A 21459-nucleotide genomic window follows, 5' to 3' on the forward strand; every position below is an offset into this window, starting at 1 on the left:
GGAAATTATTTTAAAAAGGTATTTCATCAAAGAAAGAAATTAACAAACATGAGAAACATAATGACTGAGTACATACCAATAAGTAAGCCAGAAATATAACTGATTCTTTTGAAGAACTTCTGGAGAAATATTTTCACAATAATCAGGTATTTTATAGTCAAGAGGGATGGTCTGACGAAGTAGACAGCTAGGGAATTAAAAAAAAAGACATTTTAAACATAGAAACAATCAAGACATTCTCATGAGAAAGTAGAAGTAATTAGCTATGTGGAAAACTCTTTTAAGATGACAAACTGTGCATTACTAGTCATATATTTTGTTACCATCAGTATATCAATGAAGACTAATTAAAACACAAAGAAGATGCTGAAAATGAGGATATCAAAAATTTTGGACTTAGAACTATGTAGAGAGCAGAAGACTAGCATCTTGCTTGCAGATGAAGTGCCAGATTTCAAGAACCCCATGCTGAAAGCCAAAAATTCTAAGAGATTTACAAATATTTCTGAATACTGGAAAACTTTTAGTAACCATGGAATTCAATAGTGGACATTGCTACTTCATTTTTGTATGTGTGTGGTGGGGTTAAGTGACAAAAGAAAAAACCCCAGGAATTTTTATGCTTTCAACACCAGCCCACCCATGACCATCTTTGGTTAATTATCACCTAATTAAACATTAACATATAGATACAAATCTCTTTAACCATGTTATTTATAATGGGATTTGACTAATCAAATTTACACTGTTAGAGTAAATAGAATGGTCAACAGATATTCTGATTATTTTTACACATTTTTTTTTACTTCTCTAACATACCACTCCTTATACAATGGATACAAACTTCAAAGTTAGAATAAATATTAAAAAATGGATCTCAATTATATTTCTGGCCATCATTTTCAGTTGTTGCATCAACTTCTCATTAACTTAATAAGTGGCTGACTATTTCACAAAACATGTGGTCTTAATGCAATCTTAAGGCAGAATAAATGTGAGAGTTTGTGACAAAACCATTGAAATACAGGCACAGTCCATTCAAAGGAGTTCCTTGTAGTTTCCATTTTTTTTTCAATTCACTTAAATGATGTTGGTATAGGACACTTGTTCAAGATGCCACACAGTAGGACCAAGCTTGCAGCTTCTTGATTGCAAAGTGAACTTCTTAACTATTCTGGCATACTGAATCTACAGGAGTTAAAACAGTGACAAGAAAGTGATGGATTTTCAAGGACAGAAGTGGCCAAAAGAAATTTTAAAATACAACAATTATGATATGGTGGAACTAGTACCGAATTATTCCATTTCTAATAGAAAAAGCAACAGTAAGGAATATAATAACAAACTGACTTCAAAAAGAGAATAGATTTTGAAAGGACCCAGGACCAATCAGCCTTCTTGGGGACTCAAAATTCAATGACTGCTTACTTTTGTTTATTTCCATCCAAGTGTTTGAAATAACTGTACACACTAATCACAAAAGGAAAAAAGGTGACAGTTTATTGAGTCATGCCTAGAAGAAATTCAGGGACTTTTTGCAACAAACATCATAATGAGAAGTACTCAGGATTATCAATTACTAGAGCACTAATGAATGAATCCTTTGATGAAAACTTTGTTTTTCCAGCATTATGACTAAACACATTCTCTAAAACATTAAATTTCTACATACAATACACTAACACCAGTACACCAGTACAAAGGGAAGAAAATTACGATCCATTATTTAAAATAGGCACATTATATTAGAAACTGAAGCATCATTTCAAAGAATAGAGAAGCAATATGACTGTCTGTTGTTCTGAGTAGTTTGCTACACTACTGAGGACAGGTTATTCAAATAATAATTAGGAATAGAAGCAAAAACTGGTAACAGGGTTAGCTCTCAGAATTGGACTATTTCTTTGATAATAAAGAAACAATGAAGTCACAAAAGAGTATGCTATGAATGCTTATATCAATAAAAGGAAGCTCCCAGTGCATATGAAATAAACTGACTTTCCACTGTGCATCCAGCAAAATTGACATATGCAGCAAAGCATGTTTTACAGCTTTCCACAAAAGAAAAATATAAGATAATGTTTGTATATAGAATTAAATTTTACAAAATATTCTCAAATTTACTTGTTTTCAATTTTTTTTCATATAATTTACCTCAAGTTACTGAAAAGATGACCACCTGTTTATAATTAGTAAATATTTTCATCACTAAGGTATTTGTGTGGAATTTTTTTTTTTAAGAATTTATTTCATTTTCAAATTTTTAAAAATATATCTTAATTAAATAAATATTATTTGGTGTTATTAAGTACTTGTTTTGCACAGAAAATCTAATGACATCTTGGATGTCCTTTACAATTTTGTTACTTATTTCAGTTGAAAATTTACTAGTAATTCATTTTATATAGAAAGATATTAAAAAAATTAATTTCACATTTCACTTTCAGCTGTACATAGTTTTGAGATAAAAGTTCCATCATAGATTTACGTGAAAACCTTTTGTGTTCCAAACACAAACTTGATATAATAAGCCAAAAGTTACAATTGTTTACAAACAAGACTTAAATTAACAATTTAGAATTTAATTGAAACACATGATTAGAAATATTATAAAATTAAAATTAAATTAAAACACGTTAAATCATTTCCTTAATTTCAACAGATACTCTTTCCTAAGAAAGTTTTCCAAAACTGAAGAGATTTCTGGACAATTAGTGGCATAAAATTCAAAATATTGATACACCTTATTTATATCAACATATTGTCCGTAGTAATAATTAACTCTAACAGATAAAATAAGTTTCGTATTGTTTCTTGCCAAGTCAACTTCATCCTTCTAAGGTCTATAAAATTGAAACACTAACTAAATATTGGGAACAGTTTGACAAAACCTTGCTCTCAAATTTGTGACCTTGTGTCTGTGTTAGAAGCTATTATTTTACTTGAGTTTTATATGCGTGGTAGAATGGAATGTTACAGGTTACAAACAAAATAGAGTTGAAAAATGTATTTTACAAGATAATTTCATTACATTGTGTAGAAGGAGGACTTTTTCAAAGAGTAATTAACATGGACTGATCTAATATAAGGTTTTAGAAAAACCTGTAACCTAAAACAATGACGATGATGATGTCTTACCAATAAAGAATGTTTGGATCACAACGACTATCAGTAATGTCTATCAAGAAACAAGATATTGATGCCTGCTCCAGATATCTTAATGCACATTCAGAATCAGTCTGAAATTAAACAAATAAAATCTATAGGAAAACAAAAACAAAACGATAAAAAAATATCAAAATTATAAAGAAAAGAGTATATGAAGCAAAAGATGGACAGAAATGAAGTCCTCACCAAACTCAATGCCATGTGAGATGCATACAAGTAAAGCTTTGCTGAGTAACATCCAGTTTTCAGTGCCTCATCAAATATCTGTGTAAAACATTTATTGAAATATAAGGAACTATTGTAATAATGCACAATAAAGAAGAAAACAGTGAAGTAGAGTTGAAAATCATTTTTTTTTTTTCAATGAAATTGTTTTTTCTTATACAATAAAAAATGCTACAAATTTTTCATATTTTTTATGAATTATTCAAATATTTTATTGCAGAGCTATTAAAATGTGGAGTTTGCAATTTCTAGCTGAGTGAGATAAACTTTCATATTAGCATACCTGTGTAAAGGATTGAGATGTTTCACTTCATCTTTTGATCAATAGGTTTCCTGGCTGTTTCACCTGTCACATTTTAAACATATCAACACATCCCCAACATTCAAATAAAACAAAGTTCAATGTCTATTTACCATATCAATACCAAATGTAATGCGAAATCAGCCACCTCAATCAAAAGCCTGAAGTCAGTACTCCAACAAAAGTTAAATAATCAATAATTAGAATACGGTTGCCCAAGATCAGCTTGATCAAAGGTGTTCCAGTAATGACCATGCCATCTCTATCTAATGTGATTTGACTGAAATTTGACTGCTATTTCTAGCAGAATTAATGAACATCACAGTATGCATGTGCGTGTGTGTGTGTGTTCAGCCCTGGTCAAGCAGATCTATGACAACAGTTGTTCTGGTGATCATTGTGTTATGTCAATTTTCTATGATGGCATGGGCTGCTATTCAGAGTTATTGTCCTCCTAGATGAGTAAGAGGACCACATCTTACACATACTTTTTATTTTTGGCATGGTTTCTACAGCTAGATGTCCTTACTAACATTTATCACTTTAAAAAATGCGTGTAAGATACATTGTTATTATGGAACCAGCATTAGAGAGATTAGCTTGTCAATTGCAAGAGTTCTATGTTCTTTCAAAGTAAACATGATTGAAAAAGTGAATGGAAGACAGTGTGGAGACCAAGAGACTGAAAGAAGATTGTATGAATGAGATGAAGGAAAGAGTGTAATAGGGCTGAGAGGATGGCAAAAGAGGTTGTACTGGAAGAGAGACAATAACTACTTGTTGGTTGTTGATAAACAGAAAGGAAAAAAAAAAACAGCATGAGCAGCATAACAGGATTGCAAAAAAGATAGATGATGCTAGCAGTAAGTGATGGACAGAAATGTGTGGGAAGTAGATGTCAATGTAAAGTCACATGGAACAACAGATGGCCAGCAATAAATATTGGTGATGCAGGGAGTAACAGATATGGAAAGGTTCAATGCCATCCTTTGTTACACAGATACTGTAATAAAGGAAAGATAGAGTGATAAAGGGTGATGGTAGAAGGATTGAATATGGATAGATGAAATGCCATTCCCCATTATAAAGGAAGCATAGCATAGTAAGACAGAGGCTGAGTGAAAATAAGATAACAAAGAGGCTAAAGAATGGGAAACCAACAGGATTACCATGGGCAAAAGAGTAAATGTAAAAATATACTCTATTTATCAATGATCAACTTTTTTTCTAATGGCCACTTTGATTGCTTTGCACTAATGAATGGTTCTTCTGCAATGTTGCATGCTACCATTCATCATAGCTCTTTATTATCTTTGTGAGGTTTATCTTCTTGAAATGAACATTCACTATATAATTCCATGGGTTTGAAGGCAGCTTTCTCTCTCTTCTGCAGGCTCTAGCCGCTTCAAGCTGATGGAACTTTTTTTATACAAATATACCCAATTCCTTCTATATCTATTTTTTTTTTCAGTTCATTGCTCCTACACAAGATTTTAGAAGCAGCAGAGAATGATCACTATTTTTTTCTAGCTGGTGCAAATCTTCCACCTTTAAGGCTCATGTCATGCCACCACTTAGCATCACACTACATACAAAAGCATCATACAACCTCCAATTTATTCTGGAGAGAGAGAGGGAAATTCAATGTAGCTAGCAGATGAAATAGCTCCTGAACTTTTTCCAACATATTCTTACTCTAGTTACGTTTTCAGAATACCAAACTTCACTGCTAATTAGGTCCCTTAGGTAAAAGAAGCTATTAGCTACTCCACGTGAGCCTTACATGCATTTGAAGAAATTTATATGTATTCTTACTGCTAATTGTTCCTGTGCATCTGCCATATACAAAGTCAACTTTCTCTGCCAACTTGCCTGCGACTCCATGACATCTTTTGTATGTCTATGGTTTACACTGGGCACATCTTAAAGGATTTCTACCTAATCTTTTTCTGCACATCAAATACACCCATTCTTGTGATAGTAGCAGCACCACACCTTTCCTACTTTGCTTACTGAAGCCATTCAGTCTTAAGCTTGGCTCCCATATCTGAATTGTTTTCACTAAATTTCTAATAGATTCTGCTGCAAAAACTAAGCCATCAACATACAAGTTCCCAAGGACAGCTGGTCATAAAATTAACTGTTATAGCCTGGACGACAATAATAAATAGGAGAGGCTGACTCTTAGCTCTGATAGACTGCTACCTGCTTGCTAAATTTATCTGAATTCATTCTTGCCTCTCAACTTGCTAATTTCACTTTACACTTGGCTTCTGCAGCCTTCACAAGCCATTTATCTACTCCTTGCTATCAGAGACTACCACATGCCAGAGTACAGACCCTACCAGAGGCTTTCATGAGATAGACAAATGCTAAGATATAGGGCTTACTTCTAATTATGTATTTCTCTCTCAATTGCCTTAGGAAAATGGCTTTGGTACTACTTCTTCTTGGTTCAAAGCCAAACTGCATTTTATCTAGGTCAATGCTCTTTTTCCATAACTTTCATAACTTGGACCAACAACTCAAAGCCTCTGCTGTTACCTTTCTCTAGTGCATCTCTTTTTCCTTTTTAATAGGTGATGACAACACTTATGTCTGTCATTTGCCATGGCACTTTTCTATACAACCTAACTGACTCTGTACAATCGTTTATAACAGCATTTCCATACCTCATTCATTCTGGTATCAATAGGCAAGAGTACCATTCTTGTGTACACATTTCTCAATTCTCTTTTGTACAATGCTTTGCAATTCAGAATATCTCACACCTGATCCTCATGTTGGAGTACTTGTGCAAACCTATAACTTTCCGTTTCTCTGCTTGTTAAGTATATTCAATTTTTAGCTTCTTTTCTAGATGATGTACTTAGCTTCAGCCTTTTTTCCAGTCTCTCCAGCCCCATTTCATAGCTTTATCTCCAGCACCATATTACTTTCCATCTGGTACGAATCTTCCATCAGTCACAGCTCTGATTTGTGGTCCTCATAAATTGTACTGTAGAAATATTCCATCCCAACTCACCATTCCCGTCATGTGCATCAACTACAATTTTGAACCACCAGGTCTGATCCCTAGACAGTGTGCTTAGACCTACATTATTCAATATATACTTTTTAAATTTAAGGAAAACCACAATTTTTAGCATGGTTATAGTGAGGAATAGAAATGTCTAGTATAATAGATATGCGTAATTTAACACAAACCTGCCAAACAGCAGTAACGTTCTTGTCTGCTGAATAAAATTCAGCCATTGAGAGCCAAATGTCATCCAAGTGTGGCCACTTCATTAACACTTCACGCCCTATAGAAAGGGCTTCATCCATTCTGAAAATAACATTTATAAACAAATCTATTATATAAATACATTCTTTGGAATAAAAAGCAATGATACAATGGATATATGTCTACTGAAGGTAACTTAGAATAGAAACTTACCTTTTATCTTTAGTCAAACAGATTCTTTGGAATGATGGTAACTCACATTCCTTGGGGAAATAAACTGGCTAAATATCTGAATTTCCATTTCATATTGCATTAAGAAAAGGTCAGTGATCCTCAATCAAAATAGATACAAACTTTAACGATTTCCAAAAATGCAAAATAATTTCACTGTTAGACTTTAAAACCACCTCCGTGAATCTTCCAATCAATCACTCCGCAACAAAAATAGTTCCATATGTAACCACTTCCACTGAACAGGATAAAAACTGTTACTACATTCCACCTGTTTCACCACCATGTAGCCAGTCATGAAGTGAGTACTACTCTAGCCACACCAATCCAACAATGTAAGCAGTCTTGACAGTGTCTCTTCTATTACCCTAAAACAGTATATTGAATATTAGATCACAACTACCAAATTCTTCAATTTTCTTCTCTACAGGGATCTATCTCAATGTACTAAAAATGTGAATAAGTGCTTCCTATTTTCAATAAGAGGAATCTTACTAACTACTTTCCTGTTCTTTCACTTCCAATATCTTAAAAGTTGATGGAAATCTTATCACCTGAAGATTATCTCCCCTCTCAGTAACCGTTCATACGACAGATTTAGAAATTAATTTTTTGTAATACTTTCAAACTTCGGACACTGGTAGAATGTGTCATATAAAACATCTTTAACTGTTAGTGTTGTTGAGAAAAGTTTGTATTTTCAAAGTTATTTCATGTTAAAGTTGTCATATTTCGGTAATTTCAACCAATCAATGACGTCTATTGAGCTGAATAAAATTACTGCTGTTGTTTGTCAACAACAACTTCCAGCGGTGAATATTTCGTTTGTCACTGTTATTTATGACATATTTCATCTCAGTTACGGCCATATGAGTAAACGAGTGTATCTGAAGCACGCTTACTTCACGACACCACCATAATCGTTTGTGCATTTCTACTGCTTTTAGTTTTTTTTTCCTGTTTTTCAGCTACTATTTTCAGAAAGACTTTGGCCCCCACCCCTTTCAATTTCTTAATTTTTCACTTTTTTCCATAACTCTAACCCTAAAATTAAAACCAGTACAAACACATGAACGATGTCATAAATAACAGTGACAAACGAAATATACACCGCTGATAGTAGCTGATAGTAGTTGTTGACAAACGACAGCAGTAATTTTATTCAGCTGAATACATATCATTAATTGGTTGAAATTACCAAAATAAGACTACTTTAACACAAAATAACTTTGAAAATATAAACTTTTCTCAACAACACTAAGAGTAAAAGATGTTATATGACATATTCTACCAGTGTCCAAAGTTTGAAAGTGTTTAGTTGCAAAAAATTAATTTCTCGATCTGCCGTTCAAAGGGAAAAGATCCAAAACTTCACTTAGGTCACACACCAATTCTCCATCAACAATGTCTTTTACATCAAAAAGTCCTTTAGTTGTGCTTGAGATGAAAACTCACCTAAGATTACACATCAATTTAATTAAGTAAAAAACAAAACTTTTCTGCAAGACAACCACATTGCAGCAAGTGCTGATAAGGTCTTCTCAAATGTTATAAATACTCCTACACACTTCCTTGCTGTTAATTTTAACTACATACACTTCTCTGCAGATACCACCACACCTTACACCTCAAAGTTCTTCATACAGGCATCTACATGTAACCTAATAAATGTGCTGATTTGAAAAAGAGATATGAAAACGTCGAAAATCTTCAAAGTGCCAGGCCTTACGATCTCCTATGTTGACTTCATCTATACGGGATTGTGAAAATTCAAACTCAGTACATTTCATGCCTAGAAATATTCTTGATCATCCACTGGCCCTCCACTGCAAAGTAGCTGTCATACACATAAAACAATAATAATAAAAAAGTAAGTGCTGTGCACTTAACACTTTCATGATCATTCTTCCCAGAAATGTAACCCACTGGAATTTCCTCCCAGAGAAGTTCAGGGAAGCTTGTCCTCCTTCTTTAAGACAAAATAGCAGCCAGCTCAAGCTTCGATAACTCTGTAATATCAGTTATAAAAGTAAAATAGCTTAATTCATTTGTTATTGATCTTGTCAAAGATATAGGATATACATTTGTTCTAAAATGTAATTATAAAGGAATAGAAAAGACAAGAATTATACCTGGACTGACTGTGAAGAAGTTTTAGAAAGTTACAGTAAACTTCAGAAGACACTTTGTCATGCTCATCAGTTCTTTCACCATCAGTTTGTAAACAGAAAGTCAAACACTCTTCATAAAGCTTCTGTAAGAATTTGATATCACACTGCAGCTTGGAATGGCTATACCAATCTATGTGGAGAGACTGGGTAGACAAAACAAAAATTTAAAAGAGAGAGAAAAAGAAAATGGGGAGAGAAAAATAAGAAAGAAAGAGGGCAGGTACTATACTTTCAGTTACATAAAATAATCCTGGGTCTTAAAATATGACATTATTCTTGAATGATTTAAGAGTTCTGAATAGTTTTGTTATCAATAGACCCAATAAAATTACCAAATATTTATGTGGCAAGGTGAAGTGTCCGAGTATAACAATTTCTTTTCAGATGCTTTAATAACAATTAAAGAAACTGATTTTAAAAAATAGAATCAAAATATTGAAAGAGAGCATAAAAAAACAGTTCAGTAGTTTATGAGCTGCTACCATTGGGAGTCTGAGATCAACTATCACATTTATTGCAAACATGGCAAGTCTTCTATTGTCCTACAGTTACACATTATTATGACTGCAACTTGTACAACAGATTATCACCGTAGCTAGTTCATCTCAGGAATTTACCATTTTAATGCAAAGTTTTGATGTATGTGTGTGTGTGTTAAGAAGTCTGCTCCCTAATTATGTGGATTCAGTCCCACTGCATGGCACCTCAGGGTAATATATTTTCTCATCCCTCCTACCTATGACCCAGAGGACATGCTGGAGCAAGACAAGTATTTAGCTGCTAGACATTTCAACTGAGTAGAAAGAAATATGAAATGAAGTTTATGAGTCAAGGACGCAGCATGCTACCCAAACCAGAAATAATATAACTTTATGACTGTGAAACCAACACTAGGTCACATGCCTTCACACTCTCACTGAGCCTTTATAGATATTGCAGACACATGAATATATATATAACCACATAACATATCAACAATATCTATAGAATAGTGGATTAGCTAAGCTTGTTAAACTATGTAAATATCAAACTAACACAAAAATACTAACAGCTTTTAAATTTGATAATTTTAATATGCCCTTATTACAGTCATGTCAACAATGACTAATAATACTGACCTTAGGGAACAAATGGTCAAGAAAATGACCTGTTGAATCATATAGTTGGTCAGGTAACCGCTGAAATTCATGTAAATAGATATAGCAGAGCCATAACAAAGCTCGATCACTTGGGCGTAGCATTGACATCAATTCTTCATCATGAGAGGAGGGAGTCTGCAGTAGATTCTTCAAAATGGGAAATGAAATTACAAGATTAGTGGACAAAATCATGTGAATGCTGAATTATATACAGAAATGATTTTCAGTTCAACACAAAAAAAAAAAGGAAAAGAAAAAAAGAAAACATAGAAACCTCACAAAATATTGATCTCCATATAATTCATTAGCATAAAATTTAGATTAGATTCATTAACTCCAATGTTTATTGAAAATTTAGAGACTGAAACATGTGTGAGTGTCTCTCTCTCTCTCACACACACACACACACTACAATCTAACACAATATTAACCCAAAATCTATTTTGTACCAAAAGCCAGCTGCACTTTCTACCTAGGCCATGGTTTTGATTTCTTCATCCACCAGATACTCATTAACAATTATGGGGAAAAGAAAACTTGAAACTCAACATTTGATAAAATTGCAAACATGCACCAGAAACACTTAAAGCATTATTGAATTATAGTACTCAAGCATCTAAAGTATTCATGCCAACACTATCAAATTCCTAGTATGTAGAAAATGGGCAAAAATTAGAATTCCAAATCTCAACAGATATTTAGTGAAGTAAAATCATTCAGACCTATCACATTCCAGTATACACACTAAAATATCATCATCATCATTTAACGTCCGCTTTCCATGGGTTGGACGGTTTGACTGAGGACTGGCAAACTAAGAGGCTGCACCAAGCTTCAATCTGATCTGGTAATGTTTCTACAGCTGGATGCCCTTCCCAATGCCAACCACTCCGAGAGTATAGTGGGTGCTTTTTACGTGCCACCGGCACTGGGGCCAGTCTGGTATCACTGGCATTGACCACGCTGATATGGTGCTTTTTATGTGCCACTGGCATGGGAGCCAGGCTGGTGGCACTGGCATTGACCACGCTCAAATGGTGCTTTTTACTTGATGCTTGGCATCTTAAACAAATGTCTTAATATAGACCCTGGATATATTAGAGTTCTGAGAGTAGATTTGGTAGATGGAAAGTAACAGAATTCCATCTTTTCCATGTGTGTGTGTGTGTCTTGATATCACATGATTGTTGGGAGTGAATACTACCATCATTTGTTTCATTTCAAGTCTTCCTTGGAAAAAGGCAAAGAAGACAATAGGAAGGACATCCAGAAACAGAAAATATGCCTTAATGAATTCTGACTGTCTTTACTAGTGATGTGAGTTTTCTTAGGTCATTGATAAGAATAACTAATCATTATGAATACAGTTTGTTATGCAGGAAGTAGAAAGCAGAGACAAAGAATTTGTACAAAGATAATGAGATTGAAATTGTATTAAATGGAACAAGAAACAAATGTACAGTCATATTTGACTAGAGTCTGAAGACTGTCCATTAGGATTCAACCAAGAAGCAAATGGGTTCCCTTTAAAAACAGTTTAAGATACTTTGAAATAACAACTATTAATGTTTGTCATGAAATATTAAGTAGTTGATAAAAAGAGGTATATGTGTGGAAACAATAATGTTAAGTTGTACACTGCAAAAATTTTTTACAGGTAATTATGTAGGAAGGGTCAAGAGTTGACCTGTTTATTAATAGTATCAAACAATTAGAAATGGTAATTATAGGGGTTGGCTGAAAATCCATAGGCTGATCAAGATACTCTCATGGAATGTAACCAAATGAGGTTTATTTTCCAACATAGTACCCCTTGTGGTTCACACATTTCTTCCATCAATATTGCAGAGCTTGGATCCATTGGTGAAGAAGCTTTCATCCTGTTGCTAAAACAAAGTCAACAGCAGACATGACCTCATCATCACTGTGATACTGGTTCCCAGTCAAGTTTGTCATATTGGGGAACAGATGAGAGTCAGATGGTGCCAAATCAGGAAAATAGAAAAGCTGATCAACTAGTTTAGTCACAGTCATGCACAACAGCCACTGAAAGGACACATGCTGAAGCAATGTCCTGATGAAACAAAACCCTGCATTTTTGATCAGGTATGAGAAGATGTGACACCCACTGAGCAGAAACCTTCATCATGCCAAGTTCATTGTGCAGAATATTCTCAACTCTCTCATGGGATATGCTAATAGCATTGGTTATTTGATTTAAAGTCAGTTGCCTGTCATCCATCACCAAGTGGAAAACATGATCAATGTTTGCTCGGTGGTGGCAATTGCCGGACGTCCAGACATGAGGTCATATTCAGGAATTTCCCTTCCCACTCTAAATTCAGCTCCTCGCTCTTGCACTGTTGATAAAGCTGGAGCAGCATCCACTAATGTAGCAACCATATCAGCATAAATGTCCTTGGAGCCAAACCCTTTTTCTGCAGGTACTTGATAACACCACAATGCCAAATTTTGTCCATTTTCAAGAGAATTCGATACAAGTTACTTTTGAAGTCTTCTTTGAATAGTCAGGTGTCAATTTCAACTCTTATTAATAACTGTATTATTTCTTTCCTGCTAAATTAATGCACAGAAGATTTCACAGTTCTAGCATCACTCCTTAATAGTCAGCCTTAGATACCTGTAAATATCTAGAAATGCCACCAGTAATTTTATTAGCAACTCCATCTTCACAAGTCTAAATAAGGGCGTTTAATCAATAATACAAATGTTCATTTCATTGAATTATTCTTCATTACTTTGTAGCTAAAATTAAGTTCAATTCATTTTATATATTGAAATAAACCAGTCGAATATCATTATTATACAAAATGTCAAAAGATTGTATGATTTTACAGAACCTCAACACACCTCGTTTTTATTTTATGATATAGCTGAATAGAAAATAATGCCTTAGTCTAATCAGACAGGTAAATGATCTCTGAGCAGTATTTATATCACCTTTAAACATCACCCTCATCACTATTTGTCTCCAGGTTTATTAATCACAGAACTTCTACTTTAAATTTGCACTGAGCATAATGACAAACTTGCATGGAATTGTTCCATCATCTTGTCTTCCAAAGATTATATTTGGGGCTGCAGCGCCTCAGAGGAATACTGTGAAATACTCTTAAAAGATAAATACTAAGACATTTCATCCAGGACCCTAAGTTACAATCTCTTCATTGAAATCTGGGAGGCAGTATCAGCTGATTAAATCAACACATTACTTGACTAGTATTCTATTTTACCAACCGAAATAGGATGGAATCAAGTTACCTTCGTGGATGGTAAATAAACGTAAAAGTTACTTGTACAGTTATCATTTCGTAAAGTATCAAATCATAATAGCAAAAAGTTAACCAAAAGCATGATGACGTTAATGGTGGTGCTAGTTGGTGGAGGTTATGGTAGAGATGGCAATGAAGCAAACCTTATAAAGATTTAGACAATTTTAAAGGCACCTTCAATACCATTATTTCAAAGACATCCAACAGCAAATTTGTTGAAACAATTGTCTTCCCAGCTTGATGCCATTCATACCTCTAAACAACTTAGCCATGAAATAGGAGTGGAACCTGTTTTTATTTCCTTCTCTATTTTTTTTTTTTCGTTTTAAATCAGTTAGGCAAACTAAACTAAAATAAATGGCATTAGGTTTCATACAAAATGGCAATAAAATTTTTCTTTTGGACAATGTGGTCAGCAATCAAGTACCATAACTTCGCAGCCTTAGAGTGAAAGCATCCTCTAAACTCAGTAAAATTCCACAATCACAGTAGATATTTCCAAAAACATTTTTTCTTACCTTGAAAAACAACAATCCAGTTTTGAAGCGATTACTAACAACTGTAATACCCAATCGGTATAGTGAAACTTCAGTGATATGTTGTGATACTACTTCACTGGGCTCCTGCTTCTTTAAATATTGGTGCATCTGCTTACATATTTCAATCTTACTGAAATAGTTTTCCGTAGCACAGAGGTACTAGAAAATATATACAAAGTGCAATTATTCATTTTACAAAAGTGACATTACCAGTGAATTATTTCTCCTTAACAACTAAAACATCAAATTTTAACATTACATGCTTATGAGGTGAATCCATGTGAATACAATGAAGTCATGTTTAAGCTAATATATTTCACTGTATCTTCAGCCTTGTTGCATTTAGGGGACAATGTTGCACATTAACTTTTTTGCATATGGCTTAGTCAGTGGAGGAAGAGGAAAGCGCCAATGAATGTAGGGCCTTCCTGCTATTGGATAGAAAGAAAGGAAAAAACAGCAAATTCTTACATCGACCCCAGTACTCAACTGGTACTTAATTTATTGACCCCGAAAGGACAAAAGGTGAAGTTGATCTTGGCGGAATTTGAACTGAGAATGTATCGACGGGCGAAATACTGCTAAGCATATCGTCCAGTGTGCTGACGATTCTGCCAGACATTGATAACAACTAAACTTATCATTTGGCTTCTGTTTAGAACCAACAGTGAACTTCTCACCTCCATGTTGTCACTCAAGGTGATAGAAAGAGCTAACAAATCTCTTTCAGATCACACTACCATATTTTTTTAATGGGAGAACACATTAGGATAATGCAGTCCTGTGTGTGTGTGTGAAAGGACAGGTTTGAACACCTTTCAGCAAAGAACTACTGAATCAGGGATAACCAGGACATTAACCAATGAGGTGAACTTCCCTCCTGGTAGATTATAGATTATATTGTCAATGATGTTCAGAAAAACATTACCAATAATTAATATATTTCTCTTATTTACCTGCCACCATAAAGTATATGAAGGAGCATTTTGAATGGCAACACAACACATATCAACAAGGTCATTTTTGCTGTCTGGATGTTGACTATACAACTGTAAATAATATTGCCAGAGATCTGGAGACTGTTTCATGTTTTCTAGACCACGTGCTAATACATTCAAAGCTTGATCTAGGTGACCTGATTCAGCATCACTAAAAGAGAAAAAAATAATTAAAATGAACATATGGAAACAAATGGAATCATTAATCAGCAGAATAATCCTGACAACTAACATTTTAAACTCATTTTTGGTCATAAAATTAAATGTACAGATGTTTCCCAATTAATTTTGGAAATATAAAGGAATTGAGCAATTTAGTAAAATAACCAACCTGTTTGTTATTAATCTGCTATTTGAAACATAATAAATGATTCTTAGATAAAATTATAAAAGGTTTTATTTAAAATATGAAAACTAAAATAGGCAAGATTGTTTTACTGCAGGGTGGGTTCCTGTTTTCACAAAAAAAATTAAACTTTTCCAGAAAAACTACTAACCTGCTTCGACTAGACAACTTTTTGTATGCAAGTTTCAACCACAGTTGCTCGTTCTGAGGATTCTCCAGTACAGCAGCCTCCAAATCTAGGATTGCTGCTGTATTGTTACCAATATCGAAATAACGTACATCTTGTTCTTCAATTATATCTTCCCACTCAGACAAAACATCTGGTTTTGAACTCACTGTCAACACAAAGATACATTTAATTAGCTACATTTGAAGTCTGGTAATTAAGTAACATATCCAGAATAAGACAAGATATATACTCACTGAAGAGGGGGTTGAGATCAGTTTCCTGAGTGTAAATTTTGTCAATGTCAACTACAGTATCAGGCAGACTTTCTTGATTTGGTTTCCAACATCGTGGTTCAAAAAACATGGTATGTGGAGGAACTGGAAAAAAAAAGCCAATTGTATATTACACTGGTGAGAAGACATTCATTTAAGAATGATAATAGCTAATATCTATAGTGATTTCCTGGCAAAGAGATCTCAACATTATATCAACGAAGGTTGGGTGAATTGGCTGAAATGAAATGTATTTGTTCCAGCTCTCTAAATCCCAATTTCAAATCTCACCAAAGTCATTTTGCCTCTCATTCCTCTGGGGTTGATCATATAAAGTACAAATCATGTTTAAGTGTGTAATTTAGTTAATATTTTCAATAAGTACCTATTAATGTACCCCAATTATTATCTGAATAGTTTATTTTTACTCAAAGATTAAACTTTTTTTTTTTTATGTCAATTAATACTTGTTTGGCCCAGGTTAGCCTTGATCCAACAAGAATATGACCAAAAGACTTCCAATTGTGACAATCTTTTTTTAAGATAGTGGGGCTTGATATGCTGGAGATTTGGCTGCTATTTCTAGCAGGTCAATCAACTATGTAATTGGTTCATCTTCAAACTGAATTGACATGACTAGCCACATTTATGACTAGTTATTAGAATCAATTGAATCGGCTTAGGAAGCTACAATAAGCAGTCAAGATTTATCATTTGTTAACTAATGTTTTATCCTGACAATTTTTTTGTTATCCAACATTGAAAAGTTACATCACTTTTCGAAATGCAATTCATGGTGTCTGATTATATAGAAAGTTTTCTCTTGTAAATCAATTTTTGTGAACCCATGGATAGATAAAAAATGTGTGTTGTTTATGAATATGAGTTCTGTCATGGAAACAATGCATTCCAGACTGCTTGAAACACCAATGAGGTGTCTGGAGGTGTGGCAAATGAGCCAAGAAGTTCCGGTCTGGTGACTTTACTCCTGAAAAGTAGCCCCATGGTAGACCCGAGACCAAGATGGATAATCCTTTCTACTAAAGGTAAAAGGCCTGAAATCTGGGGGGAGGGGGCCAGTCGATTTGATCGACCGCAGTACACAACTGGTATTTAATTTATAGACCCCAAAAGGATGAAAGGCAAAGTCGATAATGATGAGCTGCAAACTGTAGTGGAAGCGGATACATTTCAAACTGCATGTGAGTTAGCAGTAACATTTGATGTTTTGATTCCAACTGTGTTGGACCATCTGAAACAAATTGACAAGGTAAAGAATCTGGACAAGTGAGTACCACACGAACTGAACAAACATCAAATGACACGTTGTCTTGAAACTTGCTGTTCTTTGCTGTCATGGCATAAAAGCGAACCATTTTTGTATCGTATTGTTACATGTGATGAAAAATGGATTCTTTTCAACAATAGCAAGCATTCTGCATGGTGGTTGGATAGAGACAAAGGTCCAAAACACAATCCAAAAAACAATATTCACCAAAAAAAGATAATTGTGTTTGTGTGGAGGTCTAGCACTGATGTCATCTGCTACAGCTTCATGAGACCTGGTAAATCAATTACAGTGGATGTATACATCAGCCAATTGGATGAAACGATGAAATGAACTTGCAGTTAAACAACCGAGATTGGTCAACAGAGACAGGCCAATTCTCTTGCAAGACAATGCTTGACCACATGTTGCGCAAAGAACGCTACTCAAGTTACAGGAACTGAACTTGCAAGTACTCTGTCATCCACCATAGTCACCAGACCTTGCAACAACTATCACATTTTCCAGGCATTAGACAACTTTTTGCAAGGAGGCTTCAAATCTGAAGAGGTAAAAACAACCTTTTGTGATTTCATCACCTCTTGCTCTCAAGAATTCTTCACTGCCAGCATAAATAAGTTACTGATTTGTTATATTTTCAAAATTGTATAAAAGCAATACTCTTAACACTATGATGCATGTGTGCAAACAGCCATGATACATGGCAGTGAAACACAGGCCATGACTGCTGAGGACATGCATAAACTTGCAAGGAATGAAGCCAGTATGCTCAGCTGGATGTGTAATGTCAGTGTGCATACACGACAGATTGTAAGTGCCCTGAGGGACTAGTTGGACTTAAAAAGCATCAGATGTGGCATGCAAGAGAGACAACTGCACTGGTATGGTCATGTGTTGTGAATGGATGAGGACAGCTGTGTGAAAAAGTGTTTCATCCTAGCAATAGAGGGAACCTGTGGAAGAGGTAGACCCAAGAAGACCTGGGATGTGGTGGTGAAGCATGACCTTCAAACATTGGGCCGCGCTGAGGCAATGATAAGTGTCCGAGACCTTTGGAGATATACTGTACTTGAGAAGACCTGGCAAGCCAAGTGAGACCATAACCATGGCCTATCATTGGGCAATAAACTGTGCTTGCAAAGACCTGTTGAGGCAAGTGAAACCACTGTCATGGTCGATGACAGTACTGCTTGATTAGCACCCATGCCAGTGGCATGTTAAAAGCACCATTTGAGTGTGATCATTGCCAGTGCGGCCTGACTGGCTCCCGTGCCGGTGGCATGTAAAAAGGACCCACTACACTGTCGGAGTGGTTGGCATTAGGAAGGGCATCTAGCTATAGAAATCCTGCCAGATCAGATTGGAGCCTGGTGCAGCCTTCTGGCTCGCCAGCCCTCAGTCAAACCATCCAATCCATGCCGGCATGGAAAGCAGACGTTAAACGACGATGATGATGATCATCATCATCGTCGTCGTCAGGTATCTTGTACTTTTGTAGTTATTTAAACTCAATCCAACCCTTATTTAGCAGACCTAAGATCAAAAGGGTTCCAACCATGACCATCATGCTTTGTTTTCAAGTATAGTATATCAATATAGCATATATTTACATTTGACAGATATTTGTCCTCATCTTGTTTGTTAACACGTTTTGGCTGATATACCCTCCAGTCTTCATCAGGTGTCTTGGGGAAATTTCGAACTTGGGTTCTCATTCCTAAGGTATTTTTTATTGATGTTATTAATATTATTATCATTATTATTATTATTATTATTATTATTATTCATGCCACTGCCTGGAATTGAATTCGGAATCTTGGGGTTAGTAGCCCGCACTCTTAAGCACTACGCCATATACCTGTGGACAATTATGGAGTGCATTTTTTTGGCTTACAAATCTAATATTTACCTATCCTTCCTTATTAGACTTATAAGCCCTAAAACTTCACTCCATAACTGCCCATGGGAATATGGCATAGTGGTTAAGAGCACAGGCTACTAACATCAAGATTCCGAGTTCGATTCCAGGCAGTGACCTGTATAATAATAATAACATCGAAAAATACCTTAGGAACGAGAACCCAGGTTCAAAATTTCCCCAAGATACTTGATGAAGGCTGGAGGGGTGTATCAGCCGAAATGTTGCGTTAACAACAAACAAGATGAGGACAAATATCCATCAAATGTAAATAATGTACATAATTCCTCATCTCTTAAATATAGAACTGTAAATTATAGGATATGTCCTTTCATTTTTTTGAAGATAGTTAAATGTTACTTGAGAGATTTGGCTGCTATTTTTTATAGTAACCATGCAGAGGTCATTTCAATGACTGGATATTGCCAAAACTGCTTAAGACAGTAGCTTTTAAATCAACGAATTATGTGACTGGCGATCAGCATTAACCCATTAGCATTCAAACCAGCCATATCTGGTCTAAATATTCTACCAGTTTTTATGTTAAAACTAGCCACATCTGGCCTCTCATACCTATCCTACAATATTTTTTCTAAAGCTAAGCAATCACATCATGGAAATATCTTAGCTCAAGTTAATGCATGATTAACTCAAAATAATGTGAATAAATAAACATTACATTTGAGAGAGTAATCTGAATGCTAACGGATTAATGTGCATGCTCTCTATCTTTATTTTGACTAAACTTTATTACTTTCTCTCACAACACTTTCTCACCCATCATCCATTCTAGCATACATCCTGTCTCCTACTCCCTCTCTCAACACAAAATATACAAGATTTCTCATCACCAATCAATATATCTTCACTTAATCCATTGAATAGGAGACTATTTGATACTTAACACAATATTAATAAGTATTCAAGACACACATTGATACATACTTTTGTGGTAATAATGTATGTGCGTGCATACATATACAAAGCAGTGACTTTCAAACTTTTTATTATTTTCTTACCCTGCTGAACCCTTAATTTTCTTATAAAATATGCAAACCCTAAAAGGTTTTTAAATTGATTACATGATTATAGTAAAATAAATTACATTTATTTGGAAAAGGTAGTAAAATGAAAGAAAAGCTAATGGAGTGACTGACAATTTTCTTTTTTTTCTGCAAATTTTCAAGAGCTGAATTGTTATCAATCTCACTATTCAATTAATTATTGTTGTATAAACAGAAAATACTATTCACATAAAAGGCTGATTTCTAAATGTGGAGGGAACTTGTGGAAGAGGAAGACATGGAATGAAGTAATGAAAAATGATCTTCAGATGTTGAGCCTCAAAGAGGAGATGACAAAGAACTGAGAAAATTAGTGATTTGCTGTGCTTGAAAAGACCTGTCCAGCTACATAAAATTAAGGCTAAAAAAAGGTATCACTATGAATTCTTGAAAATACTTCTATTGTACCTTTTCTTGGAGAGCATGCAAAAAGAAACATTCTGACGCATTTGTGAAATTTGGATGAATATTTTAGGAAATATGACAATTTGAATGGCTTGTAAATTGGTTGAAATCTTGCCTAATTAGGCCTAGATGAATAATTAGCGATATTTGTGATCTTTGAAACAGCAATAAAAGTCATCTTCAAATTACACAGATTAATAGTGTCCATGGGATAGCAGCTGCCCATCTCTTTTTTTTTCAGGTTCTTGAAAATGAAACTTTTTGGGGAAATTTACTATAATAGTTTTGTGTTTTTCTGTCACAGCATATAAGACAAGGATGATAGATCAGGCAATGGCAAACTAGGTAGTGGGATGATGGAAATTCTACAGTGAAAAAAAAAGAATCAAACAGTGTTTCAACCCTGAATGTTTGTGTGTGTGTGTGCGCACGCAATAGAAGTGGGATGGTGAACATTCAATGCTGAAAAGAAAAATAGTGTTTCAACTTTGCATATTTGGTATTTACTCGCTAGCTCCCACATTTAGTCATGACCAGCTTTATGTGGCTTTAAGTCATACAAGAAGTAAGGAAAACTTTAAAATTCTTTTGAAGGAAACAAGTAGTCAAGGGATGTTGGTCATGGATAGATTTTTCACAAAAAAAATTTGGTAATAAAAGAATTATTAAACTAAAAACTTGGTTTTGTACCTTATTCACATATAAA

The 21459-nt window shown here is 34.6% G+C and overlaps 1 protein-coding gene across 2 annotated transcripts in view; it reads right to left on the reverse strand.

Annotated features, from left to right (window-relative positions):
* Positions 1-21459, reverse strand: part of LOC115229640 (zinc finger C3H1 domain-containing protein) — a 73590-nt gene that overhangs the window by 9844 nt on the left and 42287 nt on the right. For both annotated transcript variants that reach the window (XR_004997190.1, XM_029799968.2), the window contains exons 18-27: positions 16061-16183; positions 15789-15972; positions 15250-15442; positions 14273-14452; positions 10441-10608; positions 9284-9465; positions 6902-7022; positions 3355-3432; positions 3139-3239; positions 77-187 (exon numbers count right to left, since the gene is read on the reverse strand). Coding sequence is in view for 1 of the 2 variants with exons in the window: in XM_029799968.2 (XP_029655828.1) it covers positions 77-187; positions 3139-3239; positions 3355-3432; positions 6902-7022; positions 9284-9465; positions 10441-10608; positions 14273-14452; positions 15250-15442; positions 15789-15972; positions 16061-16183 (1441 nt within the window). In the remaining variant the exon portion in view is untranslated. The remainder of the gene's footprint in view (positions 1-76; positions 188-3138; positions 3240-3354; positions 3433-6901; positions 7023-9283; positions 9466-10440; positions 10609-14272; positions 14453-15249; positions 15443-15788; positions 15973-16060; positions 16184-21459) is intronic.

The sequence above is a fragment of the Octopus sinensis genome, linkage group LG2 (assembly GCF_006345805.1).
Source record: "Octopus sinensis linkage group LG2, ASM634580v1, whole genome shotgun sequence".
NCBI lineage: Eukaryota > Metazoa > Mollusca > Cephalopoda > Octopoda > Octopodidae > Octopus > Octopus sinensis.